Source organism: Macrosteles quadrilineatus, unplaced genomic scaffold (assembly GCF_028750875.1).
Source record: "Macrosteles quadrilineatus isolate MER2022 unplaced genomic scaffold, UCM_ALF_1.0 Scaffold_8__2_contigs__length_117827958, whole genome shotgun sequence".
NCBI lineage: Eukaryota > Metazoa > Arthropoda > Insecta > Hemiptera > Cicadellidae > Macrosteles > Macrosteles quadrilineatus.
In genome coordinates, this window is record NW_026542601.1 from 36950194 (window position 1) to 36973684 (window position 23491).

A 23491-nucleotide genomic window follows, 5' to 3' on the forward strand; every position below is an offset into this window, starting at 1 on the left:
TTATTTTAAGTGTGCTTTTGATACACATTCCTAATTTGTCAAAATTGCTTTTTGGGTAGAAATAAAAAATAAAATGTAGCGAACAACTGTCCTGAGAAGTACTGAATTAGATATCTACCGCCATAGACTGTTCTACCCTCTTTACCAAGTTATCTCCAAATCTGTAATTCATTATTTTAGATAATTTTGCAAGTCTTTACATAATGTAATCAATATACTCTAGTAGTACCATGCTGATTTCAAAATATGAAATATTTTGTTTTGATAATTTTTAGAAATAGCAGTTCCTATCTATTTTTTATACTTATAAAACAACATTGTAGGCCAGTCAAATTGGACAATAAAATCGCAAAGTGTGATGTATTGCTGCATTTTTAATATGTTGTTGGGACCAGTTAGGGTAACTCAAAACCAAGTTTGCAGCTTCGAGATCCCTGTGCTCCCTGCGTAATAAGTAAAATATTAAAAAATTAATGTATTTTTTTAGTTTTTGGTCTATAACTTATTAACAGTGCATTTTTCTTACTACTCAAATGTAACAATTAAAGTACATAATATTTCCAACAATTTGAGCATGGTTTCATTTTTGAGTGTCGGATAGTTTTTGAGCAATGGTTTTTTAAATCTTTCAAATTTTTAAAAGTAATTACCATAATTTACATTTTTTCTGGGTTGGACCCACACAAATTGTGTAATACCCATATGATGGCAGAACTCTTAAAAACTGCTTTTGTAGTAAACTTTATTGGCTTTCGTTTTATCACAAAGCCAAGTCTGTACCTTCAACAGTTTTCTGAACACTATACAAATAATAATTTATTAATATCACGAATTTTTTTATTTGCTGAAATAATGTCCCCCAACCATAAAGTGATAAAAACGAAATGAGGAAAAACATATTTAAGGTTAAAAGTTATATTTAAAGATCAATTATGACAAAACATTCTTATAATAAGTATTTTGGCTTTTTGGACACTGAAGGCAAGGTAGAAATGTTAGAAATGTTTCCTGATTCAAACTCATCGGGTAAAGACATATTATCGTCAGGGTCATCTTCATCCTTTTTAATACTGTAAATGGTAATGTGACATTTTGGCAATTCTTTGCAGAGCAAGGAGTACTTAATGGTGAACACTTTAGCCCGGCCTTCCGACATGTGCAAGCACTCGTGCATCCCTTTTGGCACCTACGTGAAATTAGTTTCAGAAGGTTGGATGGAGCTTGACTGCATGAGGTTGTCACTGGAACCAATCCTGCTGTGACCAACCCCACTCTGTGGGATCCTTTTCAATCCCTAACCATTTTTGCACTTGGGGGTATGCTCGAAATGGGTGGAAGGAAGCTGCATCTTGGGTGGTGGGCAAGCGTGATAAGTTTACCTTAGCGCTGGCTGCTGCCTTTACAAACAGGCGGAACCGAAGCTTTTATAATTCATTGTGGAATGTGTTGCCACCATACAAAGCAATTAGGCACTTTTCTCCAGCTTCCTAGGAGGAATATTTAGGGTGAGAATGGGGAAACCTATTTTAATCCCATAAAACCCCGTTCCCTTTAGTACGATCATACTCTATTTTACTCTATTTAATGTGCTGATGGACATACACACGCATTTACACGTCGAAAATGTAAATCAGTCCCGGCTGTGTATAAATAATGATATTTTTTCGACATCTAAATAAACAAAATTATAAGGTTTTAGCAAATTTTCTATATAGGGAATACGCTATTACCGTAGTACTCATGGTAAGACTTGGGCCCGGGACCGATTTCAATACAGTACAAAATCAGTAATATTCACCCTATATATATAAATAGCTTATCAAAATACAGCTTATCTTTTGCCATTTTAACTTAACAAAAAAAGTCATTTTTCCATTTGTTTTAATCAAAATCCTGCAAGTGACGTCCTTGTCCTTTTAACCAGTGAACAAGGTTGACCCAACAACAGGAGGTCGTCTTAGGCTCTCGGAAAAGATGCTGCGGTGAAAAGTACATCAGCAATCAGTATGAGTCTCATTGATGTAGAACCTGTACTATTGTAGTTAAAATGCATCATCTAAATATTTGAAACAGCAAAAAAAGGTGATATACCGTAGTAGTTTACGATTGTGTTCAAATCGAATCAAACCGTCTTTATTTCATATTGTACATAAATCAGTTAATGTGGCGTCAAAAACTATATCTAAAACTTAACATAAAGAAAACAAGTCTAATATAAATAAAACCCTAATTTAACATATATTCTTCTTTTTCACTTACTAAAAGGAAGTAGCTATTACCATAGGTGTTACGGTAAGGCTTAGTGCCGAGACCGATATATTTGATCATTTTCTGCGGTGGGGATAAAATAGATGTCATTTCCGCCGAGTGTAGTCCGGTTAAACTGATGTCCGGTTAAAACGTGTGCGGATAAAGCCGGGTATCCACAGTGCGAGGCTGCTCGCTGCGAATGCCTCGTGCCATCTGCCTCAGGGTGAGCTCTTTAGCTGGCAGCTAGTTTGTAACCACGAATGCTCACTGCGAGCACGCGAACATGGGGCGAGCCACCCGCATTCGTAGTTAAGACAGTCGGTACAATGGTGTTTTTCCATAGAAAAGTGCAAGTTTCTGCTGCTGCTTTTATTGTGATGGCAACGATTATTAATAAAAAGCAACAGAAAAGGCGACGTAAACATCGTTGGTGGGTCAAAAAGATTTATCGAAATCGGTTTGAATATGGGAACAGTCTCCTAGAAGACGTGAGGTTCGAAGAAGACGTGACAAATTTCTTGCAAATGTCCAAGGAAGATTTTGAACATTTAATTACATTGATAGAGCCTGCCGTGAAAAAACGCGATACCTACATGCGAAGTGCTATTACGACCAAGGAAAGATTAGCTGTTACTCTGGGATTCTTATATTCTGAGATTCTTAAATTCTTATACTCTGAGATAGTAATCTGAGATTCTTGATTACTATAGCCTCGACCTTTCACGTCGGTAAGACCCCAACAGAGACGTAATCTTCTTTTTCAGATCTTTCACCGGAACATTCATTGACTGCGATATTTCGCGCCACGCAAGTCTTCTCTATTAAACTTATTATAATACTCTCGGTGTCTAGAGTCCCAAAGCAAACGTTAACTTTCGTAACACTTCACTAATCTCTTATTCTATCATGAGTATCCATGATGACAGTTTCGCGTGGAATGGTTTGCAGAGAACAGTCTGGTACGGTGCGAGGCAGGCAGTGCAGGTATCCACTTAACGCACAGCTCGGGGTGAGGCACCTTTGAGCACTGCTCTGAGACCGACAAGTACACGGCTCGCCTCACATTGTGCGACGCGAGCGCCGCACAGGTGCTCGCAGTGAGCAACCCCGGTATCCACAGTCCGAGGCAAAGCCGAGCATTCGCAACGAGGCATTCGCAGCGAGCTGCCTCGCACTGTGGATACCGGCCTTAAGGGGAGTCTACTATATTGAAGAGGATGAAGATGACCCTGACGATAATATGTCTTTACCCGATGAGTTTGAATCAGGAAAAATTTTTAATACCTTGCCTTCAGTGTCCAAAAAGCCAAAATACTAATTATGAGAATGTTTTGTCATAATTTATCTTTAAATATAACTTTTAACCTTAAATCTGTTTTTCCTCATTTCGTTTTTATCACTTAATAGTTGGGGGCCATTATTTCAATTCATTAAATAAAAAATTCGTGGTATTAATAAATTATTATTTGTATAGTTTTCAGAAAACTGTTGAAGGTATAGACTTGGCTTGTGATAAAACGAAAGCCAATAAAATTTACTACAAAAGCAGTTTTTAAGAGTTCTGCCATAATATGGGCATTACACATTTTGTGTGGGTCCAACCCAGGAAAAATGTAAATTATGGTAATTACTTTTAAAAATTTGTAATATTTAAAAAATCCTTGCTCAAAAACTATTCGACACTCAAAAATGAAACCATGCTCAAATTGTTGGAAATATTATGTACTTTAATTGTTACATTTGAGTAGTATTAAGAAAAATGCACTGTTAATAAGTTATAGACCAAAAACTAATTAAATACATTAATTTTTTAATATTTTACTTATTACGCAGGGAGCACAGGGATCTCGAAGCTGCAAACTTGGTTTTGAGTTACCCTAACTGGTCCCAACAACATATTAAAAAAGCAGCAATACATCATGCTTTGCAATTTTAGCCTCTTTTTATGTACGATTTGACTGGCCTATTGCTTCTAACTTGTTTAAGTAAATCTTTCCTATCAACCTACTTATGAAAACCTGTTGAATGATTTACAATAACGCTCAATTTGTTTATGATGGTGTATTTAGAACAGAGATTACCTAAAGTTGTGTTACCCTTCTCGGACAGATGTTGAAACCTTATTTCACAGAATAGGGTATGTCTAAAAAGATTTATTCGACAAAGTGTGGTACCATATTATGATTAAGATTATTTAAATTTGTTTTTGATACTATAACTACATTTAATTTCAAATGACATGTAGACCTACAACTAGTGTAATACGATTGTACGTTATAGTAGAGTTAATTCCTCTGCATGAGTAAACTGTAATCCGGGTTTTGCAAACAGTTGCTCTCCCCGGTGAATTTTAATTAATTGTTCCTACCCAACCCCCTTAATAACCCTTAACTCAGTGTGTACCACTTCCACCCTATGTTGGGCACCAGAATGGTATTTACTATAATTGCATAGAAAGTTGTCTATTTTAGTTTGTTGTTTAGTTTTGTTTGTATATCACTAGTTGTTGTTATTATTCTCTTGCCTTTTTCCATGTTAGGTTTAAAAGGTTTCTTCATCATACTGCAGCAAAAATAGCTGTTTTAATACATGCGTCAGAAATCAGAAACGTCTAAAGTAGCTATTTCCTGCTTAGGGAATAAAATTTAGCTGTTATGTAAACTTAGTTGTAAATTTCGATGTACACAATCGCATTATCGAAAGTTTGTATTGATTGTTTTAATCGGTTGTAGGTTTATTGTAGAGTTCTTGTCAATAGTTTGTATCTATAGCTGTACACTAACAAAATGGTAATAAATAGGAGAAATGATTATATCACTTATTAAAGAGCAGCTTATTTGAATTTGCTAAATAGAAAACCAGTTGAAAGTCGTTTTGAGAGATTATCTTTACACGAAAAGTATTTTTGTTTTTGAACTTTTTTTGCTTTAATAGTGTAACATGACGAAAGCATGGTTCATCACGTAGCCAAAAAGTGTATTTTCAACCCTCGCTCATTTTCTAGCCTCAGCTTCACCTTGTTTGTGAAACTTAAGCCAAAGTAAAAAAGAATCACTTTTGCCCTGGTTATGAAATATACTAGGCCTATTTCTTTCCATTATCCAAATGAATAAAATTACAAATAAGCAGTTCCTTTTTAATGGTAGGTTAAATATTTCATTCATTCAAAGACCTTTGAATCTGTACTTCTGATTTCTTCAACACAAGTTATGGTTTTGCATTGGACTGACATAGAAATGACCACAAATACACTGATAGTGCAGTGGTGTGATATTTACCACAGATGGAAGAGTGAAAGTTTAAAGGTCCAGTCATTATGTATTGTTATATTTGACCTTAAGTAAGTACTGGGTATTATAATGATGTGTGGATTATTCATGGACAGTTATTCTTCCAGGAAATAATGGACACTGATTACAGAAATCCCAATACGGGATCAGACTCTGTAAGAATGAGTGTCATTGCTTAAATTGAAAACCTAAGGAGGAAATTAGAAAGAATTTACTGTCCTCATAAAGTGAAATATCCCCGCTGCAGCAAACCTGCAGACTAAGCAAATTTCCATTTGCCTGATTGGATTTTCAATTAAATGTATTGAAATAACATTAGGTTTAACAAGTACCTAATTTTTTTTAATTAATAGCTTAGTATACAATTAATAAATTTGCCAAGTTTGATCCAAATAAATCGATAATCAATCAAATGACAACATTTTACAATATTCACCAGTTTTAAATTTCCGATTTTTGTATTCTCTCCGTAACCAATAATTGTAGAAAAACACTTTGATATACTACGCTATTTGTTTTTTAATCTCTTTAAAATTTTCTAGAGAGAAATTGGGAAATTTTATGTTTTGAGGGTCGGAAATGAGAAAACCCCATTTTTACTCCGTAAAACTCTGTTTCCATGATCCGATCATGCTGGTTTGCGAACTCATTGAGGTTTATCCCGGCATACAAATTCAAACCAAATTTCATCAAAATCAAACAAAAGTTACTCAACTATCTCGTTCACGAACACATAAATCTATATATATATAATAATGTATAACATTATGAACGGATGGTGTTTTTGACCTCTGGGGACATCAAAATGAAATAATTAATCAGTCCCGGGCCTAGGTCTTACCTTGAGACCTAGGGTAATAGCTCCTTCCCTATAGAGAAATTCGCTGAAAGGTGTTAAAACTGCTACTAAAGATTTGGTGTGAGAGGATTTAAATAAACAATTTTTAATTGAATAAAAACCATCCAAGAGTACGACACAGTTACATTGTTAATTTATAATCTTAAAAATATAAAACATGGAACCAATATATCTTTCCAATATATCTTGGAACCAATATAAAATTGCAACACATCAGAGGAAAATGACAATTTTGGCCTTAAATGATTCACTGAAAAATGTATTTTGTTCCTGATGAAATCTTTCTTTTTCTTGTTTGGTTTTTATTTGACAAGTACAGTAGTGGGTACTGAAAGTCAAATGTTATTCGTAGACTGAATAACATTTTGGTGAAAGTTCATCGAGCATTTTAAATCATGAAACTACATTGCTTGAACTGCCAATTTGTTCCCAAGTTTCAAATATTCTTTTGTAATTAGTAACTTGATTGTCTCAAAGTATAGGAGTGGCAGTCTTTGTTCAGTTAATTATCTTTATCAACTCAAAGAAAAGTTTTACAGTTGACTGTAACATGATCATTTTAATGGCTCAGTACACTTTAATGAGTTTCTCTATTGTTGTCTTTGCATTGAAGAATAATAGGTTGTAATGTCAATTTTTTTATTCATTGGTGTGTTGTTTTGTACAATAGTTATTGAATGTTAAATATGATATTTGTATAAGCCGTTAGATTTATAATTTAAATGTTGGCCTTTTTTGGTGAAAAGCTCATTGCAACTCACTTTATGGTCATAGGCATAACTAGGACGACCCTTAGGCGGGGGGAATTATGGGATAACTCTGGGGAAGGGGGGTCAAGGCTCTCCCCTAGAAAACTTTGAAAATTAGAACTTTAAACTCACGTTTTTAGGCAATTTGAAGACATATAAAGGAGATTTTTAATGTTAAAAAAATTTTACTTGTAAAAATCACATTTTAAGGTAAAATGGGTGTAAACCCCTGTTACACCACTGCTAATGGTTGCACTCTAAATTTGCGGTTTGGACCGTTTGTCATGCCTGCCAAGCTTTTATAAGACATAATTGGTTTTTATTTTATTTTTGACCATGTCTTTTGATATGTGTCATAAGCAATTAAGACTCAGAATGTTAGAATAAATAAATTTGTCAGAAGCATTACGTAATTTGTGAATCAAGAGATGGACTATTTATTCTTTACTTTGTATTGTAAGTAACTTAGCCTATTGCTCTGCTTAATGGCCTAATAAATCATTGAATCATTAATAAGTAAGAAGTTTAGGCTACATGCTGAAAAATAGTGTTACAAATATGAAATCAGAGGCAGGAAAAGCTATTGGTTAGAGATTATACAAAATTAGTTTTACATTTTCATCCCATGGCAATTTTAATAATAATTGGATTAATCAGTGAACAAATTGACTTAGCATTATGCCTGTCTATTTGTCCAGATGATGAACAAATTTAACTGAATAATTCTCTTTTAGTATTACTCATTGTGGGGAGCGAGCTGACGTAGTGGTTAGAGCGCGGGACTTCAGTCCCTGAGGTCCCGGGTTCGATCCCCGCCAAGTCACCAATTGATTTTATCTAAATGATAATGCCCCAACCCCTAGGTCTAGCCTGAAGTAATGTGAAAAACAATCCCAGGCTCGAGCGTCCTAGGAAAAAAAAGTATTACTCATTGCACGTTTTATATACTATGCAAATGTAGACTCTCTTGTAGTGAGGATACACCCAATAATGGCACTTAACTAATTTGGTAATTTTCAGTTTATCCATCAGTTGTGATCTCCACTAAATGATAATTACCGGTATGTCATTGGGTTATGAAATAAATTATTAGGCCTATGCTATCTTATAAAAGTTTAGTGAACAATTCCAAACCAGTTTGAGGACTATTCTTTTACATCACTCTGTATTCGAATATGGCCCATTTCCATTCAGCTGAGATCTTCAAAAATCGTCAATTTTCTTACACCAAAAACAAATAGTGATAAGCTGACTTTTCCTAACATAAACATTACTTTCGCTACACAAACAATACTTTACCTAACATCAACAAAGTTACAACTAAAGTTTTTTTTTAGTTTGTAAATTTTTTTAAGTTTGATGAAGTAGTTTTTTTTATTGCCCTATCGTAATTAATACTCGTCATGAAAGTCCCATTTTGGGGCAAGATAGTGTTTTACATGCTAGTCTATGGGGCTTCGGTCCCTGAGATTCCGGGTACAAATACCACCAATACCAATCCCTAATGGCTTCGTCTATGTGATGCTATGACTCTTTAGACCTAACCTAAAACCTGAAACAGGTGTAATGCTTCTGGGCTGTACCTACTAGGATTTAAGGTAGACTATGCTATAAAAATAAACTATACTGGTTCAAACCTAAGAAAATATTTGACTTGAAAAATATTGATACAATTGTTCGTTTCAGTGGGGGGAATGTCCCGGCCCAACAAGCCAGTGGTGCAGATCAAGAAGGTAGCACCTCCGGCCGTCCCCGACTGTCAGGCAGGCTTCAGGCACTCGGGTAGCAGCTTCGGGTCAGCCGGGTACAGCAGTGCGGGCGAGGACCACGGGTTCACGGACCCAGGCAGAGGTGAGCTAATAATCGTTAGGTTACATTAGTTTGTATGAGGGCAATGTTTTAGGTACAGAGGAAATACAACTATGGGACGACCATGCACTTTCAGTTCCAGTATGTTGTGCCAGAAATACACTTGGGACGAACAAGGAAGAGTCCGAGCAGCAAGCACCGTGTGGAAATTCCTATCGTGTCGGGCACAGGGTCTTCCTCCACCGTAATTGTTGTATTACATGAGGCGATTACAGTATAAAATAAAAATGAAGGAGGTGAGGTGGGCAGTGTTGGACTTTGCCTTAGACACCAGCACTAGTGCTAGACACCGCTTAAGTGTACCATTGAATGTTTCCTCTGTACCTTACTTCTCTCCGGGTTAAGTCATCTGGCAAAGTTAGGATAGGATTGCTAAAGGATTTGTACAATATTCTAACTGGTAGATTTCCTGACAAGGCTAGGAATGGTTTATATCAGCATTATGAGTTAGGGACATTACTTCGGGGTATTTCAACCCGGATGTGAATTGGAGACGGAGATGAGTATGGGAGAGCGCCGTTTCTATGTAGGTTTGTAAGTGACAGACATCAACTGTTTATATTGTTAAGCTACGTTTACATGAAGCCAGCAGGTGGTCAGGTTACCTACCTCAGGAAATGTTAAATACATTAATGGAGGCGGTAACCTACCTGTCATCTAGCCTTGTGTAACGTTGCTTTTGAGACATTTTTTGAAAGCCTAATGATCAAACACACTGGACCCAGTTTTGAATCTTAAAAAAGCTACAGTACTTACTTTTTTCAGGATCAAGTGGTCACCTTCAAAATGGTGGCAAGCACCATAACCATTTCGTTACCCAGCTTTGCTCTAACTTAGACTATTAACCTGTGGGTTTGAAATTTTGAGGGGATCAGTAAGTTGTGCCAACTTGTATCTTTGGTTATTCTTCAGTGTGGCCATTAGCAATACATATTTAGGAGTGGAAGGATGTAAAAAAGAACAGTTGAAAAAAATCTATCTGCAAAACAAAAGTTATCATTGAGATCGAGTAAAACAGAAGAATATGAGAAGTTAAGTATTAAAATGTAGAAAGTAACCTTTAGTTTATGAACACTAAATATCCCCTTACAAAAGTATTATACCTGTTTACCTATAAGCTAGGTCCAGTTTCAAGTTTGTACTGTAAATGTAAGGAAGAATCTGCCGCTGGCACTTATGAGATGTATTTGAAACAATTCTAACATCAATAAATAATAAAATAAAATAGAATAGAATAATGGCTGTAAAAGGATTTTTGAGTTACTTTAAGCATTGCAAATTGTTGAGAGCAGAAATTACTTCTAGACTCGCTAAATACTGATTATAAATTGCAAAACTGCAGATCAATGCTTTCACATTGAGATTGAGTCTTTGCCAGTTTATGGTAATCGGTAATTAATCACAACAATCGTGGTAATCTTGAAACTTGTTCTCCCACACTTGAGTCTACCTCCTCTACCTGGCGCCTCGCTCAAGGCTAAACAAGCTCTGACCTGTCAGAACATGTTTACGAGTGCATCTGATGTTTCAGATTTATAGAGCTAAGGTCTTGTCAGTAAAACAACTGTACATTTTATAGGGTTTTATAGTTTTTCAAGTAGTACCTTGGAAAAACTGTATCGTTGTTATTTCTTCCTCTATGCAGAAAAGAAAGAACACATGCCAATGTATCGTTTCTGTAAAATATAACTACCAGAACAGACTCAAGGAAGGTTTAGTCCTCTTGCATTTGCTGGACTACTGAACACATAGTTTATTTCTCAGAGAGAATGGTATAAATATTAGTTATGATTGTGATTTTCCATAATCTATAAAGCACTTGGACTAGACCATGAAAAAATATTGTGGAAATGAATAAGACCTCTTCCAAACTCACACCCCTTACACACATTTCCGTTTCCAAACACTTTGATGTACTTCATTCACATTCATCAGACTTTAATATGCAATTCATACTTGGCGGGAGTGTCAGTTTATTTTCTCGTCATTTTAAAATACTAAGACCAGACTAATAGTTCTGTAGGAAGGGGGGCGAGCTAGAATAGTAGTAGACGAACACAACATTAATCTTAGATCTGATCTAGCCTGCTTAGTTGCTATGGGAGCATGATGAAGAATTTGATTGGCAGACAATCCTCGTAAATTAGAACAGTTATGTTACCAATTACAACTTTGTAGTCACTTCACAAAAGTAACATCATGAGGTTTCTTGGCTTTGAAATTGTTAAGCTGAAGCAAGAAGTGAAGAAAATAAGTAACAAGAAGAGTCAATGGTGCGGAAATGTTTTGGGTTGCATGACTTGCCGACCATTAACAGAGCAAAACAACTGTGAACAGCCTGAGTGGAAACAGCTGTGAACTGGTCTGTTGTGTCTTTCTGGTCTAACTGCTGGAACATGCAGAATGGTCTTGTGGAAGCGGAACAAGCAAAATTATCATTCAATCTGTCATTTGTGTTTAGAAATGTAGGCTTAAGTATTACTAATCACATTGAATCTTTGACTAGGATAGAACTAGACGTTCCTCGTAAAAGCTGTAGCCAGTTTTATTCTAAAATTGGCCAGCGCAGGATCGAGTCATTTATAGGGCTACTCTCATTAGTTTTAATTTATTGTCCAATGTGGTTTACAGATGGTTACGAGGTTGGAGATGTTTACGGGATGGCCGGGAAATCTCCCGGAGGACAGTTCAACTATCCCGCCTTCACATTCCCGGGACCACAGGTATGAAAACTTACCCTCCATTATTTAGATTTTTAATTTTTAATGTGTTCACCATAGTTAATGATTCTATAATTTTTTTAACATGTCATTTCCCCAAAATTTACTTTGTCTGATAGTGTAGTAAATTTTTTTTCTTGAAACCTAAATGTTATATAAGCTTCTTTTGACTGAATTACAAACACTTTTGTTTTAAGAAAACCATTAGAATTTTAACAGACAATTTAGAACGTTCTCCTTGCAAACCCTTTTTATTCAGACTATGTATGAAGTTTTTGTTCTTTAGCATTTTTTTTTTATTGAGAACATTACACTAGGCACAGGAATAATCTTCAAGATCTAGTCAATAACAGATTTTTTTTTAGAAAATATTGTTATCATCAAAAACAAAATGCAAGACCATCTAGGATTCCTGGGTTATTCTCCTTATGATTTTCTAAATTTGTTAAGTAGGCTACCTGTAAAAAACCTACATTGAAAATACATCTTATAAACATCACTAAAGGGAAATTGACAATCTTTCTGTTCCCAATATTATCTTACTCACTTCACCTAGAGGAACAAAATAAGATGATAAACTAAAGAGATTCATTTGTAGCGGTGCAATAAAAGACGATTTCATGAAGTGGATAAAAGTTTAATCCGAGACGAGGTTAGGTTAGTTGTAATTCAACGATGATATTTCAGCGCAATGGGGTCATTGCGGAGTTTTGAGAAGAAATGTCATAAACTTTACTTCTCTTCTTTGTCTTTAAATATTCCCATTGTTTTATCCAGCTTCACTTGTGATTCACTCAGTAAAATCACTTTCTTCAGAGGTTTTTATTCAAACAAATAAATTCAGGTTTTTTCTATACACATTTTTTATTTAACAAGTTAGGTTTTGTTGTTCAAAGGATTATTGTGGACATTTTCCATTAGGATGGTAAAAAACAATACACAACGTTTCTGGATCAACAAAGACAAAGATGTTAGGTTTTATTTTACCTCCTACATGTGTTATTAATATGTTGATTATTATATTCTGTTTAAAGAGAAATAAGAAAAAAATGTTGGTACCAGTACAATTTATTATTTTATTATTTTACACTGTGAGAAAAAAATAATTTAACTATAAAAATGTGTGCCAGTTATTATTCCAATCCGTGGTAATTTGCTCATGCTATGCACTGAATAAACTTATTTCAGTAATGGTAAACTTGACAATAATAAATAATATAAATATCGTAAGCAAAATTCAAATTACAAAAAAGACCTGTAGCTTGTAAAAAAGTATTTTATATTAGTAAGTAGAGTTTATTTTCTCTCTCTAATCAATCTTATAGACTAGACCTTTTCATGCTTGTATTGCACTCAAAGTTTGATTGACTTTCAAAAACCATCATTCAAATCTTCAAGTTTTGACTTCTTGATATGACACTTTGGCACTCTTCTTCTGGATGTTTTGTTATCAGTTTAAACATGCTTAGAGACTTTTAAAGTGGTTAGTAAACACTGTCTAAACGTTTGACACATTTGTTTAACTAATCTTTCTAATAGCCTACATTGTTATTTATCAAGAAATGTTTGTTAATAAACCATGTATGTTTTCTCCCTCGTTATTGTTTGACAACTCTTTTGAATATACTTCTTAAGCCTCGGTCCACATTTACTTAAACAACTTGGTTTATTTATATTTATAAATAATGAAGATGAAGAAGTGTTTTTGTAAAAAAAAAACAATGGTCGCAGACTGTGTATGGTTGACATACTGTTTATGATTAATAAAACTAAAACTTTAAATAATTTTAGTAAATATACTTATTTATATTATTAACATATATAAATCAATAGTGGTTTATTAACACTAGCTTGTTTGATTTTCTTACCACTGGCAGGGAGTTCTGTTAATAATTCTGGTACAATCCAGTAAAATGCATTAATTCATTAACTAACCAAAAACCCTTTTACGGTATTAAACTAACATCTTCAATTCACAGTTTATTGTTTTGCAGTAAAAAAAAAAATAATAGAACAAATGTCTCAAGTTATTTTTCCAGTTGGAAATAGTTTAAAAGTTGTTAGAGATATTAAATTACAGCAGACTTTATTTTTATTTACAATTTTTTTATATTTTTTTTGCTAAAAGAAGCTATATTTGTGTTTAACATTATAGAATGAGAATGTCTTTTTATTTCACATTGTTACCTATCAATCTGTTGCTATCAAAATGTATGAACTGTGGTTAGTTAAAATTGTAGTTAGAGTATTTAGCGTATTTCTTTCTAAATTTCTCTCACCCTTGGAAAAACTTAAAAAGATGATTTTTTCCCAGTACACCCAGGTAACCGGGGGCAACAAAAGTGCGATGTACTACCATCATCAACTGTCTTTACAAGAGGACCAGGGCATTGACATGACTCAGGTATTTATTGCTTAACTTCTAACTTATAATTGCGGTTGAACATGTTTGAACTATTTATTTTTCTTGTGAGATTTCAAACTAAACCATCCATGCCAGAGTCTAAGTATAATATAATAAGAAGGCCAAAGTAATGCAGAAAAATTATCTTAAATTGGCATCGCAGGAAATACAAATTGAAAGTAAAAGGCATCGGTTGCAACGCAACTCTAAACTAAAGGTGAATTAGAGATATTATATTGGCAATACAATTAGCCTGCTGTTCTAAGACATAGGTATACCAGTAACAAAAATTATTTTTATACTTCAATCCCTATTTTTTAACATTTTCAAACCAATTTCCAACTAACAAACCAACACTTCCAATCCTCTTCAATAGATATGGAAATGCAAATTTTAGTAAATAATTTCAGAGACTTGCCTTTCTCTAATGTGTGTGCATTTTAATATCCTTTAATATTATGTTTTGAAATAGATGTGACATCGTAATTATTATGAGGAAAACCAAACTGTTAAATATTACAAAACTCAACAATGCTACTATGCCTATTTTTGCGGTTTTACTTGCCTTTTAATTCTTCGCTATCCTACTGTATATTAATATTTTACCAAAATTTCATTCTACACTTTCCGTTTTTGCCATTTGCTCCTTGTAACTAATACACCGCTGATAACTGATGTAGCCCCTTTTTACTGATGTAGCCCCTCATCACTGATATAGCCCCTTTTTACTGATGTAGCCCCTCATCACTGATGTAGCCCCTCATCACTGATATAGCCCCTCATCACTGATGTAGCCCCTCATCACTGATACAGCCCCTCAACACTGATGTAGCCCCTCATCACTGATATAGCCCCTCAACACTGATGTAGCCCTTCATCACTGATATAGCCCCTCAACACTGATGTAGCCCCTCATCACTGATATAGCCCCTCAACACTGATGTAGCCCCTCATCACTGATATAGCCCCTCAACACTGATGTAGCCCCTCATCACTGATATAGCCCCTCAACACTGATGTAGCCCCTCATCACTGATATAGCCCCTCAACACTGATGTAGCCCCTCAACACTGATGTAGCCCCTCATCACTGATATAGCCCCTCAACACTGATGTAGCCCCTCATCACTGATACAGCCCCTCAACACTGATGTAGCCCCTCATCACTGATATAGCCCCTCAACACTGATGTAGCCCCTCATCACTGATTTAGCCCCTCATCACTGATATAGCCCCTCATCACTGATTTAGCCCCTCGCCACTGATGTAGCCCCTTGTCACTAATGTAGACCCTTGTCACTGATTTAGCCCCATGTTACAGAGCCCAGGCAGAGACAGTCCAGGGTCCAGTGGTAGTGGATCGCGCCACTCCACCGCCTCTCTAGACAGTGGTCGCGCCAGTGGTTGTCACCTTGCGCCTCATGCTCACCCTCGGCCCAGCCTCAGCTCCAGCAGCGTAGGCAGTGATCTGGTCGCCTCAGCACCTGCCAGGGTAGAACGGTTACTGCTGCAGGGTGTACCGGTCAGTATGACAACTATTGTTGTCATTCAAAAGGTTACCTATATTTATAAATATAAATTGTTTAGATCTGTTTGTCTATTTACTGTTATGAATTAACCTGTTTTCCTTAGTTTGGTGTCAATTTTTTTTCATACACAGTACTAATTACTAACATTACTAATTAATGTTTAAAATAAAAACTTAATTAGTTAATTCAGAAGAGCCAGAGATCAATCCATCATCCATACTGTGTGTGTTCTTTCAGCTGTGAATTATTTGTTTATGTACAACCATTGTCAATTCAACCTGATTCAAAGTACAGAACGAGGATTTCCTCTTAAGTGTTCATACCATTCAGGAATGGAATCTATTCTGGACTTGAAAAGGCTTGAACCATCAGCAGATAATGCAAAAATGAAAGGAAACCTTTTGGATAAGTTAACTAAAGGAATATACTACAAGGTGTCACAAAAATGCATAGCAGGCTATGCAGAACTTCCACATACAACAATATTAATTAGATGAAAGTCAGGAATAATATTTTTCCCAAAATCGCTTTGTTATCCAGATATCTGCTATTTTAAATTTCTCACATAAACATTTTTTATCTTTAGATTGTTCCATCCGATTCGTATGAAAGTTTGTTTGTAGGTTAAGGTAGAATTGACCCATGTGAGGAAAAAAATAATTTTCACATGAATCGGTTACATGGAGGTTATGATGTTCCTTTCATAAGGATCGGTTTGAACAATCTAAAGAAAACATGTATAAATGTAAAAAATACAAAATAGCGATATCTGGTTAACAAAGCGTTTTGGAAAAAATGTAATTCTTGGTTTTCATCTTATTTTTGTATGTAGAATCCCGCTCTGCATAGCCCGCTACGGATTTTTGTGACACCCTGTATAAACACATTTACGTGTACTGGAACAGGTTAACTCATCTACATCGTTGCTTTCAGTATTAAACTGCGTCATATTACTGATACTTATGCTGACGTTCAGTCTCGTTGCGACATAACTCTATCCTGCAATATTGTTAACAGCGGATGCCTTATCTCTAGTTTTAGTGACCTGTTTGTTGTTTACTATGAAACAAACTGATGTGAGCGTACACGCTTGACAACTTAGTTTGTAATGTGTTTGCAACTCTGTCATTATCATAGGACCAGGACGTACTGCATGCGTGGCTGATGGACATCCGCTTCGAGGAGTACTTCCCACTGTTTTTGTCGGCTGGTTACGACATGTACACCATCTCCAGGATGACACCGGAGGACCTCACAGCCATCGGCATCAAGAAGCCCAACCATCGCAAGAAGCTCAAGGCGGAGATCGCTCAGCTCAACATCAGCGACGGCTTGCCTGACTACATCCCTGTGAGTTTCAAGAGTGACAAAGCTGATATAAACCCACTGAAGGCATAACAATTGTATCTATAAATAGGAGTGACAACGTAAACATTCATCAAAATAAAGTGGCAACTCAGTTGCTATCTCAGTGCAACTTATTGTGCCTTACTTAAACATAACTAAATGTTTGAGGTTAAGGAATAAACAGAGCACCTTGTTTTGGGATTTATTTTGTGAGGATAGCAAACTTACCTGGCTGGGAAAGAGTACAAACTGGCACAAGAGACACACAACTTTACAAGATAAACACATAACATTAGAATACTTCACTGTCACTTATAGAATTTTCAACTAAGGAAGGATGTTCCTGGAGCTACTTTCTGAAAACTTTCTCTTTCTTAGATGAGTTATTCTCAATTGAAGAAAAATCTTCCTTCCATCTTAATAAACCTATCTTGTTTGAAAATCCTGTTTGTGGCAGTAAAATCTTTCAATTACTGTGTATAATTTAATTGTTTCATGTTCATTGTCCCAAGGATGGATTCTTTTTGATGAGACAAGCCTGCTATATAACAAGAACAATCCTAAACATTTTTACATTGGTTCATACTTTGGGTTACATTATTCGCTCCATACTCCTATATGAAGAGATTCAATGAATAGTTTGCTGAACAGTATAACTTATTCAGAACCAGGTTTACAAAATATTTCTCAGTGTTCTAAAGTTGCAGAACTAAGTTTTAGTTTCATTATAAGTTTCTGAAGCAAGTGAAGGTAAATGGACTTAAGTAAAACTACTGCATAATGTTGAAACTGTTTAGCGACGTTTTATTCCTTTGTGTACTTTTCAGCTGATAAAGTTGGTTTTTCATTTTTTGAATAGTGAAAAACTAAAAGGTATTCATTTAAATGAAAACTTAATCCTTTATTCATCCATGGTTCAGAGGCATCAGGTCCAATAACAATAATCAATTATCTCCCATGATATTATTTTGATAAATTTTTATTGTTTGTCGATAAAAACCATAATTTTATTTTAATATTTTAACAAATAATTTTATCTTTTAAATGTTGTTAATTGTAGCCTATATAGTCTAATATTGAGTGCCATATACCCTATATCACTTGCCAGTGAGTGATGCTGCAGCCAAAAGACTAAAAGGTTAATGCCGACAAGAAATACCTATACAAACCCAGACAAAATGTGGATGTTATATAATTTATAAAAATTATAAGTCTCTCTTGATAACCTCTCCAATCATAAAGTTTGCAGTGGATAATGAATAAACAATAAGGATTAATAATTTAGGATCAAACCAAAATTATTAATCTACAAATAGCTGGGTGCTAAGTGGTTGGTTATAGTTCTTGTGTGACAATGTAGAGGTCGCTGGATAGAGTTTGAAGAATTTTTAATGGTATGAAACCAAATCCAGCTGTCATTGACCATTGGGCTTTTATTAAATGGTCCTCAGTGGTTACAAACACCGATCAACAATCTTTTTTCTACACACACACCCTGTCTTCATATGCACCTTAATATGCACTAGTTTTTGCTGTCTCAAAAGTAAAGATAATGATAATTACCAGTATATAATGAAACAACTATATTAGGAGTTAGAAGTTGAAGCATAATATGATATCCAACATAATATGAAACAATATGGCTTCATTTCCACTTTTACTAAATCGATTGCACAGTAGTTTTAAAATAACAATTTTTCAGGGTTCACTAGAAGAATGGCTGAGGCTGTTACGACTGGAGGAGTACGGCCCTGCGTTGGCTTGTCAGGGCTACAACACGATAAACGACGTAACACAACTTACATGGGAGGACCTTGAGGACATCGGGATTGTCAAGCTCGGCCACCAGAAACGGATCCTGCTCGCCATCAAGAGAGTCAAAGACCTCAGAGCGGGAAAAGTGTTCCCTCCGCCTCACACACCTGTGCTCCTGCCTCACAATCAGGTTGGTAACACTGTTGTTTTGTGGTTAGGTTAGGTTATGACAAAGTGGTTAAAGTAGTTTATAATAATAATATGGTTAGATTAGGCAATGCTAATGATGTCAGGTTTGGTTAAGCTTTAGGTGAAGCGATTAGGTCAGGCTTATACTCTTGTGGTTAGGCTATAAATATGTTGTGAGGTTATGCAAATATAACTAGGTTAGGATAGGCTATTCTCATTTGACTATGTTAGGTGAGATATAGGCTTTAAACACTTTATAAATCACTTTTAATTTATAGTACCACAATACTGTTAAAGTCTTTTTAATTAGTTCATTACAATTTGAGAAGTTCAAAATTTCAATTTGTAGAGCTATGTGTAGAACTTTATGAGAGACAGTTAACAAAAAACCGTGTTGATGTGTAGAAAGCTTAGAAATCAATTGTCTTGATGTAGATGGGGATAGTTTATACTTCTAGATTGTAGTAGTGTTTTAATGAGAGTACGGTTAGTATGTAGGCAATAGAAAGGTAAGTAGTCAGTGTATACACTCCTCCTCTCCAACGCGGAGCACTTCATACTGAAATAAATTTACAATCAGAATATTCTTTGTAAAATTTCTTATGCATTGACTTACTGTGTATATCTTTGGATGGGAAAAACAAGATTTCTTAGAATTTGTATGTAGTCCTCAATGGCCCCACTTGTATAAATGAGTTATATTTGATAAACATACTTATTTTCAAACTTTAAAGTTTAAATTATAACAATATTTGTCTTTATCAGTTGTCAATTTCAGTCACCAGTGACCGAAAATTTAAGGGGTTAGTTCAATTTCTCATTTATTTGAAAAGTTTTAAATATTTTATTATGTATGAAGTGATCTGAGAAAATTCTAGTTAATGTCCCTCATTCACTTACTACCTTTCTCATTATTTTATTTACAAAATATTTTCTCAAATGCCATTTATCACAGATTACTAGGACATGCTTATTGCTTATAACATTTGCTTACTAAACTGTTTGAAAAATTTTGCATTTTCCAATTGCTTATAACCATGTTTTCTAACAGATATTCATTACTAACACCGTTCAGCGAAGCATGATTTCAATAAGTAACAAAAACAACTTAATAAATTGCATGAGAAATTTGTTAACATGAATTTATTTTCTAATTTTTATTCAGTATTTTTTCACAGAATTTTCTTATAGATCAAAAACGATTTTGAAGTTTTTATCTTGACAAAGGTTTCTTGCAAATTGTAACATTAAAAGTTTTGATTAGTAAAGAGATTTTGATTTTAACTGGCAATTTCTTCAGTATTTTTATTATTTGCGTTTCTTTTACTGTACTAATTATTTTGATTGGGACTTTTAATTTGAAAATTGTAACTAATAAAGCAGTAAATGTTTATATTCTTTGGTTTAAAAATATTGTAAAAAACTTAAACTAAGAGAACTGGCCAAAATTATAATCTTAGGCAAACAGTAGTTTTGCTATTTACCTTTATAATACTTTTGCATGTGTGTCTTCCATATTTAAAAATACTTTTAACTTTTTATCATTATAAAACATCATTCTTACAAAATATCAGTATCATTATCATACATATCATACGATTTCTATTTTAAAACATTTTTGTATGGTCATGGACTAAAAGTTTTTGCAATTTCTGTGTGTGTAATTATCAATCAATATGGTTTAATAGAATTTAATTTTGGTATCATTATCAAACATCATCACAGAATTTCTTAGAATTCTTAGATTTCTTACAATTTACTGTATTTTAAAAGGTTTTCGATTTATAGAATTTAATCCATATCAATTTTACTATCACATAAAACATTTACTAATAGAAATCTATTAAACAAGTGACTAGTCAAGACAATCTTAACCTAGAATGCAACCACAGAAAAGTCATGCCTGAACTTAAAACTACTTGTAGAATAATTGAAAACTACCAAAAACTTTGTTTCTCAGTTTTGTAAAAAGTTACTTGTAGAGTAAATTTGTATTGGATCATTTAAAATTGGTTATCATTTTTTTCATCTGCTTGCGTTCATAATTAATATATTGCCATTTCCATCAGAACATACATTTTGCACTTTATGTAAAATTTTGCAACAAAGTTCCTCAATTAATTTTCTTGGTTTATATTTTTCTTTGACACTTCACCAGTTGAATGCAGACCTTATTAGCTGCACAGTCCAAATGTTATACCCTTGTTGTTAGCTTTATATTCAAAGTATAAAAAGGTTTTGTTGATATTTTATTGCAGTACATTTTCACAATTGATGTGCCTCTCCCCTTTTTACACTTAAGTCCACAAAATTGTATTTCTTGTTAAGCTTAAAAGGGCCACTGCTCATCATTATGCTTGGGCCGGTTAGAAAATGAGGGGTTTTTTTTAAGATTAAAAAAAACTAAATTTGTTGTCAAAATAATATTTAATGCTGGTTATTTTAATATCCAAAAATAGTTTTAAAAGTTCTGCTTTTGAGGGTAGTTTGTTTATTTCATTAAACTATGAACCAATTTTGTGGTGGTTAATGTTATAGGTAGAAAATTAGAAGCAGTAATTTTTGTTTGTTGTTGTGCATTTAGGTACTTTTGGGAATTTTTCTTCTATTACACTATCTAGTTTATAATAGTGTGGAATTTATAATAGTTTATGCTCCCCAAGAATTAAACCAAAATTAAGTATTTTTAAAAATATTTACACACAACCAAATGGTTTACTGTATTTTTATTTGTTAAAGTATTGATTTTGTTTAGTACTTAATCTAAACCAAGCCAAAGTGATAGGTCAACTTATATATATTGCAAATCGTAGCATCTTTGATGTCAAGTAAACTATCCTATTAAATACACACTAAAAACTAAATTAATTTTAGAATGTAGCACTCTCTATAAGTGGTTTATACAACTGCATTTTTTATTTAAAAAAAAACTATTTCATATGCCTACTCCAGAATCCTAAAGTTGATCTTAACTTCTAAAGTTTTGACTTTTGGCCCACTTAATCTCTCAAAATATTAATTTATATTAGCTGATAAGAAATTTACTTAAAGTACTTGATGGATAAGTAGCCTAATTTCATTAATTTCTAAAGCTTTAATCCCATTAAATCTATAAAAATAGTAACTAGCTATCCCTCCTAAACTCTAAATCCCAAAACAACTAAAGTAGTCCTGTACGTAAAATTTAGCTTGTTAGCTCATGTTTAAAGTCAAACTGCTTTAAATACTAAGGTATTCACCGTCACCAAAATGAAGTTCAAAAGAAAAATTAAATTAGGCCTACAAGTGTAGGGTTAAGTGGGTTAGTCTGCCATCCCAAAAAAGGTTCAAACTAAGAACTAAATTAGGCCTACAAGTACAAGGTTAGGTTGGGTTAGTCCAAGCATGTGATGAGAGTGGTTCGGCACTGCTCGAGTGACCGAGTGTGTAGTAATGTAACGTATGCGGCATGTGCATGCAGCAGTCCCCAGCCCCTGCCAAAGAGAGTGACTGTGACTGTCCGCGAGTACTTGCCAACGTCAAGAGCTTCCACCAGCCGTGGGAGATAGAGGCGTCTCGTCGCTTCTACTGCACTACCGACATTGTGCCTATCAAGGTAGGCCTAGGCTTGTTAACTTATAGTTGATGGTTAATGTTCGCCTTCAGATATGAAGGTTGCTGGTTTGATTCTAAGGTTTGTTTTCAGGCCCTATTCTAGGCTATCAATTATTGGTCCTCTCCAAGGAAGAGGTTTGATGGTAACAAAACCAGGGTTTGGACCAGTCCCTTACATAAACCACTAGTGATGGGGAAGAATATGTGTACAAGTGTTATGTCCCTTAAACCTATTCCCTGGCCTAATTGCCTATAAACCTAATTCAATTCCTAAATGTTAATGAAATTTAGAGGATTCAAGATTTTTGCTAGGCTAGAAGACTTGAATGGGTAAGGGACCAAGAATCACAAGACTGTACTAAACAGTGATTTAAAATTTCACCACCTTTTAATGAATTTTTGACCCAGGAAAGTTTAAGGTAAGTAGAATGATATCTTTCTTCGCCTTTAATAAGAAGACAAACACCTTTATTTTAGTTTAAAAGTGAGGGTGAAATATTCTAATTTTTGTGTATAGTGTACAGTTTTGTGTTTCTTGTGTCAGAAAAGCCTCTTCCTCTTTCAAGTAACCCTGCTATCCTCCCAAAAGCCCTTGAGTTTTACTATATCACCTCCTTAAATTGAGCACAACAGAAAGAATCTCAAACTGAAATTCAGAGACACGAAGTCCCTAATTACAGTACCGTATTCCCACCTAAATTGCCTCACAGTCAGTCAACAAGAGCCTGGGAGTTCCATCCCCAAATTAAAAGATCGCGAGTCGTTCTCTTGTATATTGCTTATCTTGAAATTTCTTCTTGACCTTTTATGTAGGCTAAAGTTTACTTTGCTAACATTGTTTTACGTTGTTGTAGTCCTCAAGAAATTCCCTTACTTGACTACACCCTGAAAGATCAATCCAGTCTTAATCCTGTTACATTATCTTTCTCCTTGCTAA

At 34.5% G+C, this 23491-nt stretch overlaps 1 protein-coding gene across 5 annotated transcripts in view; it reads left to right on the forward strand.

The window, feature by feature from the left end:
* The window catches only part of LOC128999342 (caskin-2-like), a 242594-nt gene that overhangs the window by 202621 nt on the left and 16482 nt on the right, over positions 1-23491 (forward strand). For 4 of the 5 annotated variants that reach the window (XM_054425793.1, XM_054425792.1, XM_054425791.1 and 1 more), the window contains 7 exons: positions 8835-8999; positions 11649-11740; positions 14052-14141; positions 15462-15662; positions 16807-17019; positions 18719-18961; positions 22421-22555. In XM_054425793.1, coding sequence (XP_054281768.1) covers positions 8843-8999; positions 11649-11740; positions 14052-14141; positions 15462-15662; positions 16807-17019; positions 18719-18961; positions 22421-22555 — 1131 coding nt within the window. In that variant the 5' untranslated portion in view covers positions 8835-8842. The remainder of the gene's footprint in view (positions 1-8834; positions 9000-11648; positions 11741-14051; positions 14142-15461; positions 15663-16806; positions 17020-18718; positions 18962-22420; positions 22556-23491) is intronic. The other variant, XM_054425790.1, reaches the window with a different exon arrangement.